The sequence below is a fragment of the Etheostoma spectabile genome, chromosome 16 (assembly GCF_008692095.1).
Source record: "Etheostoma spectabile isolate EspeVRDwgs_2016 chromosome 16, UIUC_Espe_1.0, whole genome shotgun sequence".
In the NCBI taxonomy this organism is placed as follows: domain Eukaryota; kingdom Metazoa; phylum Chordata; class Actinopteri; order Perciformes; family Percidae; genus Etheostoma; species Etheostoma spectabile.
In genome coordinates, this window is record NC_045748.1 from 7,184,335 (window position 1) to 7,196,865 (window position 12,531).

General features: G+C 40.0%; 1 protein-coding gene across 7 annotated transcripts in view; it reads right to left on the bottom strand.

Annotated features, from left to right (window-relative positions):
* Window positions 1–10,150, bottom strand: part of hook3 (hook microtubule-tethering protein 3) — a 31,754-nt gene extending 21,604 nt beyond the window's left edge. For all 7 annotated transcript variants that reach the window (XM_032540126.1, XM_032540125.1, XM_032540122.1 and 4 more), the window contains exons 1-7: window positions 9,916–10,150; window positions 1,828–1,913; window positions 1,459–1,531; window positions 1,139–1,189; window positions 810–942; window positions 463–530; window positions 103–165 (exon numbers count right to left, since the gene is read on the bottom strand). In XM_032540126.1, coding sequence (XP_032396017.1) covers window positions 103–165; window positions 463–530; window positions 810–942; window positions 1,139–1,189; window positions 1,459–1,531; window positions 1,828–1,913; window positions 9,916–9,972 — 531 coding nt within the window. In that variant the 5' untranslated portion in view covers window positions 9,973–10,150. The remainder of the gene's footprint in view (window positions 1–102; window positions 166–462; window positions 531–809; window positions 943–1,138; window positions 1,190–1,458; window positions 1,532–1,827; window positions 1,914–9,915) is intronic.
* Between the last annotated feature and the right edge of the window lie 2,381 nt (window positions 10,151–12,531).

Here is a 12,531-nt window from a genome sequence, read left to right on the forward strand (position 1 = left end):
AAGTTACATTTAAACGTGTACATACTTCCTGACAGTACAAGTGTGTATTCTTAAATTAGAGACCATATTGATGATACTGGCAGTTCTATAAAGTCTCCATACCTGTCTGTCTAGATCCACATACGAGTCACTTCCTCCCATCACCGGTGTCTCTTTACTCATCAGCTGCAGAAAAGCACAAAAACAAGTTCATGATTCATGTGAAGTGTACACAGCGCCGACACTTGTTACACCTTGGTTCAGTGATGACGCCGACCAAGCAACCAGGACGGTTGGGTCGAACCTGCACCTGCCCACACAAGATTACCAGCTGATCCTGCAGATGTGCCATCCCAATCCCACCCACAACCCTGTTTCTATTAACACTTTATCTGACCAATCATTCCTAATTCTCATCATGAATCAATAATAACCTGCAATCAACTTTTGCAATCAACAGGTCAAAATAGCATGATAGTTCACCTCTTGGATGGCTGTCATGACAACATGCTGCACTGACTCCTCCATCATCATTATGGTCTGGATATATTCTGGAGAGCACAGAGAAATAGACAAAATGATGGGAGTCAGCTGTGAATGCAATGCGATATCACAGAACATTGTTTTCCAATATAAATTGCACACACACACACACCACACACACACACACACACACACACACACACACACACACACACACACACACACACACACACACACACACACACACACACACACACACACACACACACACACACACACACACACACACACACCACACACACCACACACACACACACACACACACACACACACGTAGAAGATATTACCTTGTTTCTGTTCACAGTTGACAGCACAGCCCAGTATAAGTTGAAGCATCCTCCCAAGTTCTGCTGCGTCAGAGTGCTCACCAATAAGGTTAACATCTGGTAGCGTGAAGTCGTTAATGTGCTGACCTAGGATCTAGACAGGAATAAAGACATTTTAACAATCACAATATATCATTGTGGGAAAAGTGGATTATCATAACCCGTGTTGTGCCACAGCGGTTGAGGGTGGTGTCTGCAGTCACAACTTGTCCCTGTTAGCAACACATATTCTTATGTCGAGTGGATGCTAGGTACTGATCAAATCCAAATGAATGAATGATTCTTCTTACCTCCTGGTTATAGTCTAGGATGCCTTTTAGAACTTTCTTTAGATTGCTGATCTGAAACAAGAGAGAATGTCCCTAGAATATTAGAAATACCAATATAACTGAAACAGACAGAGTTTGAGTACTACAGGTGAGATGCAACAAAAGGTTAAGACTCAGATATAATCTATATTTTGAAATGTGACAAAGATGTAGCGGGATTACCTAAATCATCAGGACCATACAGTATTATCTAATTACCATTTCTAGAGATAATACTCATTTACAATTGGAAAGGTCTGCCATGTCACCTGCTAATGAACCAAAGACTAACTGATGCTTACCTTTAACCTCCAGTTGTCTCCAACCTCTGGCTTGACTCTACTAATCCAAGAGTCATTGAAATACACTACATCTCTGGAATATTGGCACAGAAACAAGAATAGAGATTAAAAGAGTAATATTTTTTTTAAGTGGGAGCATCAAAACGGGGCATCTTCAGAATCTACAGGTTTAGGAAATTGAATGAGAAAAAGGCAGACAGTGAGTCCTATTGAAAGTTTTAATGCGTTTACTTATTAGTAAGAGTTACGTTTACAGTTTTACCTGGCGTATTCTTTTACCACCAACGATGTAAAATAACATAGAATGAAAAAGTGTTTTCATAAAAATTCAACTTTTCTGACATGCCACAATTCAGAATGAAAACTAACATTTTCTGTAGAGCTTGGGCCATGACGATACCACTTGTCAAGTCTTCTACTGTCTTGCATGGAGCCTCCACTCCAAATGTCTGGATCTAAACAACAAACAGACACACACGTTGAGTGCTGGGTGCAGGATAAAACCAGTACAATGACATCAAGTTGCAAATAAGGCTGCACGATATGATGAAAATCTCGAATTGCAATTATTTTGACTGATATTGCGATATGGTTCATGATATTGGAGGGAATGATTCTTGTATCATTATCCTCATTTTCATTGAAAGAAATTTAAATGATTTTTTTCCTTTAGTCTGTAGGATATAATTTATAGGCCAGGACATCTCTGCAGCACCACAATACATAATTCAAAATGGTTTGACATATATTTTGCCATTAATAAATATTGCCCCCCCCTGCAATTTGGAAATTGCACTAGTCCACATTGCAATTTCGATACAATTGCGATTAATTGTGCAGCCCTAGTTGCAAGTCTTTTAAGTGCACCTAAAATAATGTCCCAAAACATTTCACATGACAAGCAACAAAAATGGCATGTTATCTTTCCCCAGGACTTCCCTGAAGGCCAGAGTAAATACAGTCAAGTATCACACTCACACTTACTGCTCCCGCAAACTTTCTCCCGACGTTGCTTGTAGTCATTGCTCAGTTTCTCTTACATCACCTCTGTCACTTTCGTTCAGATCTTTTTTTTCCCCACTTGGCGTTCCATTGTTCTTTTTCCATCCTTCATATTCTTTTCTATAGTTCTTCCTCCAGGCTGAACATTTGTTGCCCAGACTGAACTGAATATTTTGGTCTATATGCCAAGAGTCCACATGCCAAAGAAGGGGAAATTGAGAGCAGGAATGTTGGAATTCTGACAGGAAGAAAATGATGAGGTTTGAATTCCGCCTGCATGTAATTCCGTCTGTCTCAGTTTTCATTACGTGGAGCTCTCATGCCCTTAGTCCCATATTTACAAAGGGCAGAAGGCAGCAAAGACAAGATTCAGCACATTGGCCAAATACTTTAGACCACCTATCAGCTGGGGACACAGGTTAGATCCCTGACAAAGTGGTTATCCTGGATCCATTTGAAGTAGCTGAGTTAAATGAACTGAGCCGTGTGCTAAAAGTCAAACTCAAGCTGGACTTCAATATATTCTCATACATCAGCATGTCATTGTTTTTAACATAAAACTCAAGACTAGGATCATTTTACTGTGAAAAGCAGCGACCTGCCTGTTGGGCATGCAATAATATGCCATTTTGCTTGGTGTCCTCTCTCCGCTGCTATGAAACTAATAGCTGTAGAACAAATCTTAAAATAAACATGATGCAGGAACATTATCTCCACTTACTGTCGGCATAATGTGAGTATCCGTTTTAAAAAGATTTAAAAAGGAGAGGTGGATTCACTCTTCTTATTTAATTCATTCGTTAAATCTTTAGAACCGTTTTCATAGATGTGGGACACAACACCAAAAACTATCTAAGAGCTCTATATTTTCATTAACAAGCAGAGACAGAGGTCAGTAAACAAGAAAACATTCCACGCTGAACAAAGCAGAGGACACGCTGACTGAACTTGGCATGAGGGCAACATGACTCAAAGTAACAGCCACACACCATCACTTGATAAATGCAGATAACCTAAAGGTTTGTACAACTCTGACTGCTTGTTTACTTGAGATTCACAGTTGGACATGTGTACAAGTGACAAGTGAAGAGTATACTACACAATCAAGATTACACCCATTCCTGTGATGCTACTTGTAGAGTGGGTAACATGTTGACTTCCTATGTTTAGATACTATAGAAACACAAACCTGTCAAGTGATATGGCGATGAAACTGTTGTCACAAATGTTGGATTAAATTGGCATTTCAGACTGGTCAATAGCTGTGTTACAACGTGTTAACATGTTAGCCACGCTCTGGAACACAGAATTATGCATAAAAAGGGGGGGGGGGGGGGCACTTCAACAAGACATAACCTTTCTCTGGAGTGGCAGAGGGCTACAATTTGTTGAAATGAGACAAGCCTTATGATACAAACGGTTGCATGTAGGCCTACACACATATTGTTCTAACGCTTGGTATTGGCTCTCCACCCCTGCAACATTTGGTCTGCATCACTTCCCTTTGCATAAAAGAAATGAAAGAAAAGAAAAGAAATGAAAGTCCTCCACAAGACAACCACAAACAGATTCCAGCAAACACGACAGCATGACAACAGGTCCAGAGCTATCTACAGATTTAGAAACCCTAACTGAGAATGGAATGAATCAATGATCGATTGATGCCAAGTTGGAATATTATTGACAAACACTGGCTGCGGTATTAAATCAATCACCTTCAATCTACCGGCTACTTGAGGTCCAACAAATCTGTTGCTTTTTGTAGACTGACTGACCAACAGTATTGCATCCCCTTTTAGCAGGGCTCTGTATCTTTTTTTACACCATAAACCTAAGCAGCAATAGGTCGCCATGGCCACATGAACGCCACATGCTCGACTGCATGTTAGGTCAACAAACCTGTGGTATACATACCACTGGATTACAAAGCCTTTAAACAGAATGTATGCCCATGTGATGTCTCTTGAAAAGCCACAGAAGAGCAGTGCTGGTGAGAGGCTTTATGCTGTCTATGACATTGAGCTGGCACTGGCTGTCTGTGAAAGAAGCCCCCTTTAGCCAGCTCCTTTTTAATTACTGAAGCCACGTACATTTTGCTTTTAGGAGGTTTATTATTTGTGACAAGTGCTGCCTTGAATGCTCATCAGTAATCAGATATATAAACACAAAAGAAATTCTTAAAACTTGGGAAGATTTTGCAGAAATCAACATTGTTATAAAAATATAAAAATGTTTTGGGATATCCATTATACAGTGTATAAGAATCAATAGCCTAAATGTTCAAACGCCTAGTAACGGTTGGGGTTGCTGGGATTTGCTTAGACTGAAACTCAATGTCTTCTGGAAAAGGTTTAGTCCTTGTGCTAAACCGCTGAGCTGTTGTTCCTGGGCTAAATGTCATTGGCCTGTGTCCCACAGTGTAAAAGGATTAATAGGAGCTATTTAAATGTGGTTGATTTTGGTTGTAACATCAGATCAGATCAGAGTGGGTTTTGAACCGGACGTACTCCGTCAGCGCACTGTGTTGTTGCTGTGACACCATACAACAAAACAGCGTGACCAGAATCAGCGGGCCATCGGCAGCAAAGAGCCCGCTGTCCAGGGGCGATTCTAGGATCCAACATTTAGGGGGGCTCAGCCCCCAATGAGAATGTGACACGGATATAGTGCATGCAAAAGTGTTAACTCCCCCCCCCACTATATCAGTAATTTCATTGGCCAATAATCTTTGACCTCAACATACAATTGGCCAAAACTAAGTTTCTGTTAACCCTTTCCTGGACTGGCTTACAGGTGCAAAGTAGGCCTGCACAATTAATAATTATAAAATCGCAATCTCTAGTCACCCTATTCACAATTTAATTTTTACTTAGATATAAAAAAAAATTATATATATTTTTTTGACTTTGATTCTCATTTAATTTTACGAGCCGACTGCATCACAAACGCTACTGCTTTACATAGACTGTATAAAACAGGTTTTAAGGCGATCCCAAGCGCTGCAGTGCTCTCCCTTCTCTTTATTGAAGCCTCTATATTTACAGGCTTGTGGTGATGCCCAATGTGCTATAGGTGCCAAAAAATATATATATGTTTGGTACTGCCAATTTGTTTTGTTATGGTCAAAAGAATTGTGGCAGAGAATCGGGATATCAGTTTCTAAGTAAAAAAAATTGTGATTCCTACTTTTCCCTGAATAGTGCAGGCCTACTGCAAAGCATCTGCGACAATGACACAGGATATTACACCGGTTTCATGCCCTTTAAACCTGTAATTGTTTGTCCTCTTATCACAAACAGACAACTTTGCAACTCTAACTTTCAAACCAAAACTGATTAAAAACAAAAAAGGTTTTTATTATTATAATGTTTAGGGGGGGTTGAGATGAAAGCTTTAGCCCCGCTTAAAAAGGGTTTAAAATCGCACATGCGCGGTCTATCTGTTTTACTCCTTGCAGAGGGAGCAGCGGACACTGGGAGATGGCTAAACCGACTGTCCATCTCCGGGTCTGTCAACGTTGTGTCTCAGCAAAATAGTGGAGTGAGCGAGCAGCACGCACTGCAACCCCTAGCTAAGGTTAGCTAGGTTGCGTGCTAATTCCACCCGACACTGGTTACAGATAACGTTACAATGAGCTAAACAAGCTGTCAATCATCTGGCGGGAACACTGTGCTGTCTTATGCTGTGACAAGAGTGTGTAAATGAAATTAAAGTGTACAAATTTAGTGATAGGTCTGTTTAATTTTGACATAAGTCAACCAGAAGAAAAAGCGTTGTGAAGAGCGCCACCTACTGTACCGGAGGTAGTGTTTCTCCTGTCATTCTCCCCATTCTTCCCCGCTCATGTACTTGTACACTGGGGGAGAACTGGTATAGCGTGGTTATTCACTTACCCGGGTGAAGACCATAATCCGGTTACTGCTGTGCATATTTACAAAACGTAATGACAGACATCTCTGGGCTACGCCATGTCCTCTATGTGACCATCATGGTCATCCCCCAATCATCATCTTGTTGTAGTTGTATTAATCGCAAAATTTTGAGGCACTGAAAACAAAGAAAAGAAAAAAGGAGGCCAACAATCCCTTCTGCATCTATCGGACTAATATATTGTCTGTATTCTCATTACTCTTGCACAAAGCAGCTTTTACAGCTACCCTGTTCTGTGTCTCATAGCTAGTCGGCTTAAACCTTTCCATTAAAGAACCAGTATCTGTGCATTTTGGTAACTGAAACAACACTGGTTACTGGTTAAACCGCATATATGCTTTCCCAGTACAGGATAGCTACCACAGCACATCTTGTGCTATTTTGCACAGTATCCTGTGTCCTGTGGCTCCCAAATCTATGGGTGTGAGCAGCAAGTTATGATTGAAAACCAATTAATTCAGAAACAAAGAATCATGTGGTTGAGGGATTTTGAGGTTCTAGCTCAGCAAGATTTGCTCATGTTCCAGATTACATTAAATCTGCTTTGATCACATTATCCATAGAAATCTGCTAAAAGGGAATACAAGAGAGCGTAATGCAGTTTAACTGAAAGAAATTCAGACTGGAATGCCAGGGTTCACAATGGGAGTTGTCCTCTATAATATCTTCATCGATGTCCGAGAATGTCCGAGAGTGTGCAACACCTAAAGAGTTTGTACAATGGATCCTAGAGACAGGTGAAAAGGTGCATTTCCCATGATACCCTCAGCTTTCTCAGTCACATGCACAATAGCTGATGTAATGACAATATTATTGTGGCAGCACACAAAGGGCCACAAAATAGAAAAATAAAACACTACAAATTTAACATGAACTGAAATTCTTTTCAACAAGAGACTGGTATGTGTTCATTTTTGAGCAACTACAGACCTTAAGCAATAAAAAAGTAATCATATCCTTGAAAATATTGTCTTAAGTACACTGTGGACACACACACAACTCAGATAGGGCGGACCGAGGTCAAAAAGGAAACCCACACCTATGAGTTTGTGGAAACAGTTGGAAAAGGAAAACACGTGTGTATCGCATGCCTAGGAGTACTGGTCAGCAGGAAGAAGATACATGTCCCTCTACCATTCTGTCCACTTTAGTTTGTATCAAACAGCATATCAGTCAGCTCTTTGGTTTGATTAAATGTGTTTTTCCAAAAGAAAGAATAGCACACCACTGCCACACGTGCAAACGTTTTACAACTTTGACGGTAGCAGTGAACATTCCTTTGGTGCCTAATGTAATGCTACAAAAATATCTAACATGCAATGCAACCAATGCACCTAGATGCTTTGGTGATGTGCAACCCGGTGCATCATTCCAGTGCAAAGCATGACCGAGCCCTAAGTGACAGATATGATTCTTCTCAAGCGGTGATGCAACATACTGTAGGTATTCTGTTATTTTTTGTAAAACCTTCATAAGACAGAGCTATAGAGCACATTTGTAGGAAAATACAGATGTGTAATTTCACTGTGTATGACAACTGAAATGTTAAGACAGCTCATGCAGCTAGGGCCATATCAATAGCTACGCCTAAATTAAATAAATATTTGTTCATGGGGTGCAAAGGAAAAAAAGTGTAATTTTTGCCCAGCAACTACAATGTCATGAGAAATCATTTTATCACTTGCATCTAGTTATCTTATTAGACAAACTGGTTTATTTAACAGACGAGAGGCGCCAGATGACAAAAATGGCTAACAGCACAAACAATCTAGAGTCACAGTAAAGATTAACAGGCATGTGGCTGACATCTGGGGATATTTTCTATACTGCGACCATTCCTGCTTTAGAGATATGAAACCTTGACTGAAAGTCTGCGACCCCCGAAAAAAAAAATGCACTTGTTCATATTCACTGAGAATTGTAAAATGATGAACACCACATTCAAAAGTAACAGCTTGGCAGTATATTATTTGGGGGAGTATTATGTATGTGGCAGCCATTACTTTGGCAATCTAACCAAAACAGACTACAATAATAAGAAATTGACTTAGTACTGTGAATACTTTTATTTCTGTTCAAATTTATTTATCATTCAATATAACAAATATCCCACTACTTAGTAAGAGCTTCATGTTTTTCAGTTTTTACTTTGCCTAGACATCTCCACTGCTATTATGTAAGAGTTATAGTCTCATCATGTGCTTCAGTAACAATCTGACACATTCAGGGCTGTGACTTCACCACAGATAACAGGTATGTCCGGAATGTTTTCCAGCCATATCATTACTAGGAACATGAAAAAGGACCATTCTGAGTTGCCAGACATAAGCCAGGCTAAGGCAACAAGAGGAGGTGACAGTGATGCACGTAAATGTCACATTAAACACACAATCTCTGAAAGAACTACGTCTCAATATCACAAAATGGAATCCACAAATTGATTTCAAGTATGATTATGTGACATCTAAAGAAGCACATGACTAGGTAGGAGTGTAGCTTGCTTAAACGAAGCCCTACTAAAACCATAGCCACCTGCATATTTTCACTATACACGACAAATGTGTATCAGTAGTGTATACTGAAAACATGGAAGTACCTATGCACTGTTTCCATCACATGGCATGTCAGCCAATCCATTCCCAGTTGTGTTTACCCATCTGAGTGACGCTTGTGATGAAAACGTAGCATTCATATGAAGTCAGTTCCCTTAATCATTTTCCTTTCGTTGTCTAAAATCCTACATTGCAGTTAAGAGATTCTGGACATTTCTGGATTTATTACACTCTCCAGATGGTTGACATCAACAGTCGATGTCTATCTGCTTGAATATCATATTCACATCAGCATTTTCCCCCAGACATCATCCATCTCTCCTTTATGTTGTATTAAACACTCAACACTGTAAACCTGCTACAATCGGTAGCATGTGATCCTGCAATCTGATGCCTTTTCCACACTTGGTAGTTTTAGATATCAGTTTTGTAAGGCTTTGACTAGAAAGATTAAGGCTTATGATAACGTTGACGTTATAAGCTCGCCTGTATTTGACATTTTGGCTCAAGGAATGGGGAAGCGCGGTCATAATGATACACTGGTCAACCATGACAGGACATCCCAAGAAACCCTTCGCTACAAAAGCGTAGAACCATAATAAGGCCACCGTCTCTGCGTTCTGATCCCCCCTTAACAACCAATACAACCATGGTTAAAGCATAAGACATAGCATTAGGAAAGTTGAGCTAGCTAAATACCCCACTGCACATATCTGGAACCAAAATTATAGTCTTGACTGGGTATAAGGTATTTGCTGGTGGCTAGCTAGCAACACATCAGCAGCTAAAGCAACAAACAGCTGGCCTGCATATACGTAACCAACGTAAGCCCGTGTCAGTTCCCTCTCGCCTGCTGTTACCCCCGCTAGCTCATCAAGCTAGCAGTAGCCTAGTCTGCTACCTAGCATCGCCGGCGCCGGAGAACTGTCTGTCAGTGGAAACAACCCCCCAAACTTCATATTTGATCACCTACCCATGTCAAGAGGCTTTCACAGAGTTCCATTCGATCCAAGGCCCCCGATGTAGTCATCGTTACCTAACGTAAACCGACTTTGTGTGGTAAAACAGAGCCTGGAGTTAACACTCGGCTTCATGTACTCCCGAGATCTCTCGCTCTCTGGGTTCCTCACAGACAATCCGTCCTCCAACAGTCGGGTTCGCTGCTTCGCTAGTCCGGCGTCTGCCTGAGAATGTCTGGGTGGGCGGAGTCTGCAGTGCGTATAAAGGAATACGCCCCATACAGAAAGAACCCATGAGAAATATTTTGCTGAGGGACATGAATGACACATAAAAAGGTGTGGAGAACATTTTGAAGATAGGTAACAAAAAACTAATTTGCTTCCGGGGCTGTATTAACCTACTGGAGGGGCACAGACTAAAAACGAGCCTCCATTAATCAGAGGTAAAATTTGGGTAAAAAAGCCAAATTAACCTTGGATCTACATTGTGCTTGGCTGGTGCATACAAACAAACACATTTGTAATTTATAAATTAGTCGTTGCCCTCATCAACCCTTTAGATTTAATCCAGTTTTGTTTGCGTGTAGCCCGAGCAGAGAAAGAAAAGGCATTACCAGGGGCTTTGTGGCATAAAAGATATGTTAGGAGTCATCTGTTACAGTTTCCTGACCAAACTAATAATTTAGGGCAGTTTTTCCCAGGGGAGCAACATAATTGGTGGGCTCATGGATTACCAGCATGGGAAAGCAAAAAACATATTTAGGATACACAAAATGACACTCCTCTAATCTGTGGTTTTTCCTTTTGAATTACTGGATCATTTTATTTATTCAGTTCTTTAAAAATAATATGTAGTTAAAACAAGGACAAATGCACTCATGGACTTACAACAAAAAGAAAAGGTGTCTACAGTATTAAAAGCTATCTAGTCCACCCCTCTTTCAAGAAACAGTGTCAGAACTAGCTTTGGGAAAGTGCACAGCTGACTCACTTCTAAAGAAAGATGGGGAGTTGTGCTCAGAAACAAGTCAGCACCAAGCTTGGACAGATTAGTCGGGAGGATCACGACTACCAAACTTAATAAATGGTGAATGTCTTGTAAGTAATCTGACTCACATTTTGTTATAGAATCCATCAAAGAAGCCCATGCTATTGTTTCAAAGCCTCAGTCAAATTAGAAAACCCCTTGAGAAAGGCGGAGAAAGTATGTGACATAGACATTATTGTGTAGGTGTTAGTTTATACGGTAGGAGCAGAGAGAGGTACAGTGGTGCTCAAAAGTTTACATACACATGCTTAAGTTGACTAAAAAGAGGAATAAAAAAATCATGTTTTGGAAATTTATTTTAATACCTAAATTAAAAAATGAGGTAAAATCCAACCTTTAAGGACACCAATTTTCTTTGTGAATGAATAACGTATTGTAAATAAATAAATGTTCTTATTTAAAATACAGGGGTCATAAGTATACATACCCCTATGTTAAATTCCCATAGAGGCAGGCAGATTTTTATTATTAAAGGCCAGTTATTTCCTGGATTCAGGATATTATGCATCCTGATAAAGTTCCCTTGGCCTTTAGAATTAAAATAGCCCCACATCCTCACATACTCTTCACCATGCTTAGAGATAGGCATGGTTTTATTTCAGTTAGACTAATACCTGGTTTGATTTGCATTGAGAGATGATTTTATAGAAAGTATCCCATGCCTATCTCTAAGCATGGTGAAGAGTATGTGAGGATGTGGGGCTATTTTAATTCTAAAGGCCAAGGGAACTTTATCAGGATGCATATATCCTGAATCCAGGAAATAACTGGCCTTTAATAATAAAAATCTGCCTGCCTCTATGGGAATTTAACATAGGGGTATGTATACTTATGACCCCTGTATTTTAAATAAGAACATTTATTTATTTACAATACGTTATTCATTCACAAAGAAAATTGGTGTCCTTAAAGGTTGGATTTTACCTCATTTTTTAATTTAGGTATTAAAATAAATTTCCAAAACATGATTTTTTTATTCCTCTTTTTAGTCAACTTAAGCATGTGTATGTAAACTTTTGAGCACCACTGTATGACTGTGCCATTATATCACACATTTACCTGGAGTATGCCATAAATTACTGGTGTTGTACTTTTTAAATTGTAATTGTTTGAGAATTATGATGCAGATTGCACCAAAGAACCAACTGTTCAAGCAGTCCCAGTATTTTTCCCCCGGGGAAGACTCTCACCAAACCGGTTCTCAGCTGAAGAACAGCAGAAGCATTTACAACACGTGCTTTTAATGAGAAAAATGAAAGGCTGGAGGTTGCTCCAACACCCCAGACACGAACTAGAGGAGACACTAATCAGTAAAGACAGCGAAACGGTATGACACATGTGCCACACCTTAAAACATCACATTCATGACACAAGAGGGAACTGATGGTCGTTTTTTTTTTAATCTGAAGTTGTCAAACAACAATTAATTTGACAGTTGACTGTCAATCTGCCACAAGAGCCTGCACCCCCATCTTCTTCTACTATTCATAAACACGAAGGCCAGTGCTTGCACAGCAAATCCAGCCCTAAGAAAGCAAAATGGTCTGGATAGAGTTTCAGTTTCACCACTCTGAGGCCAACA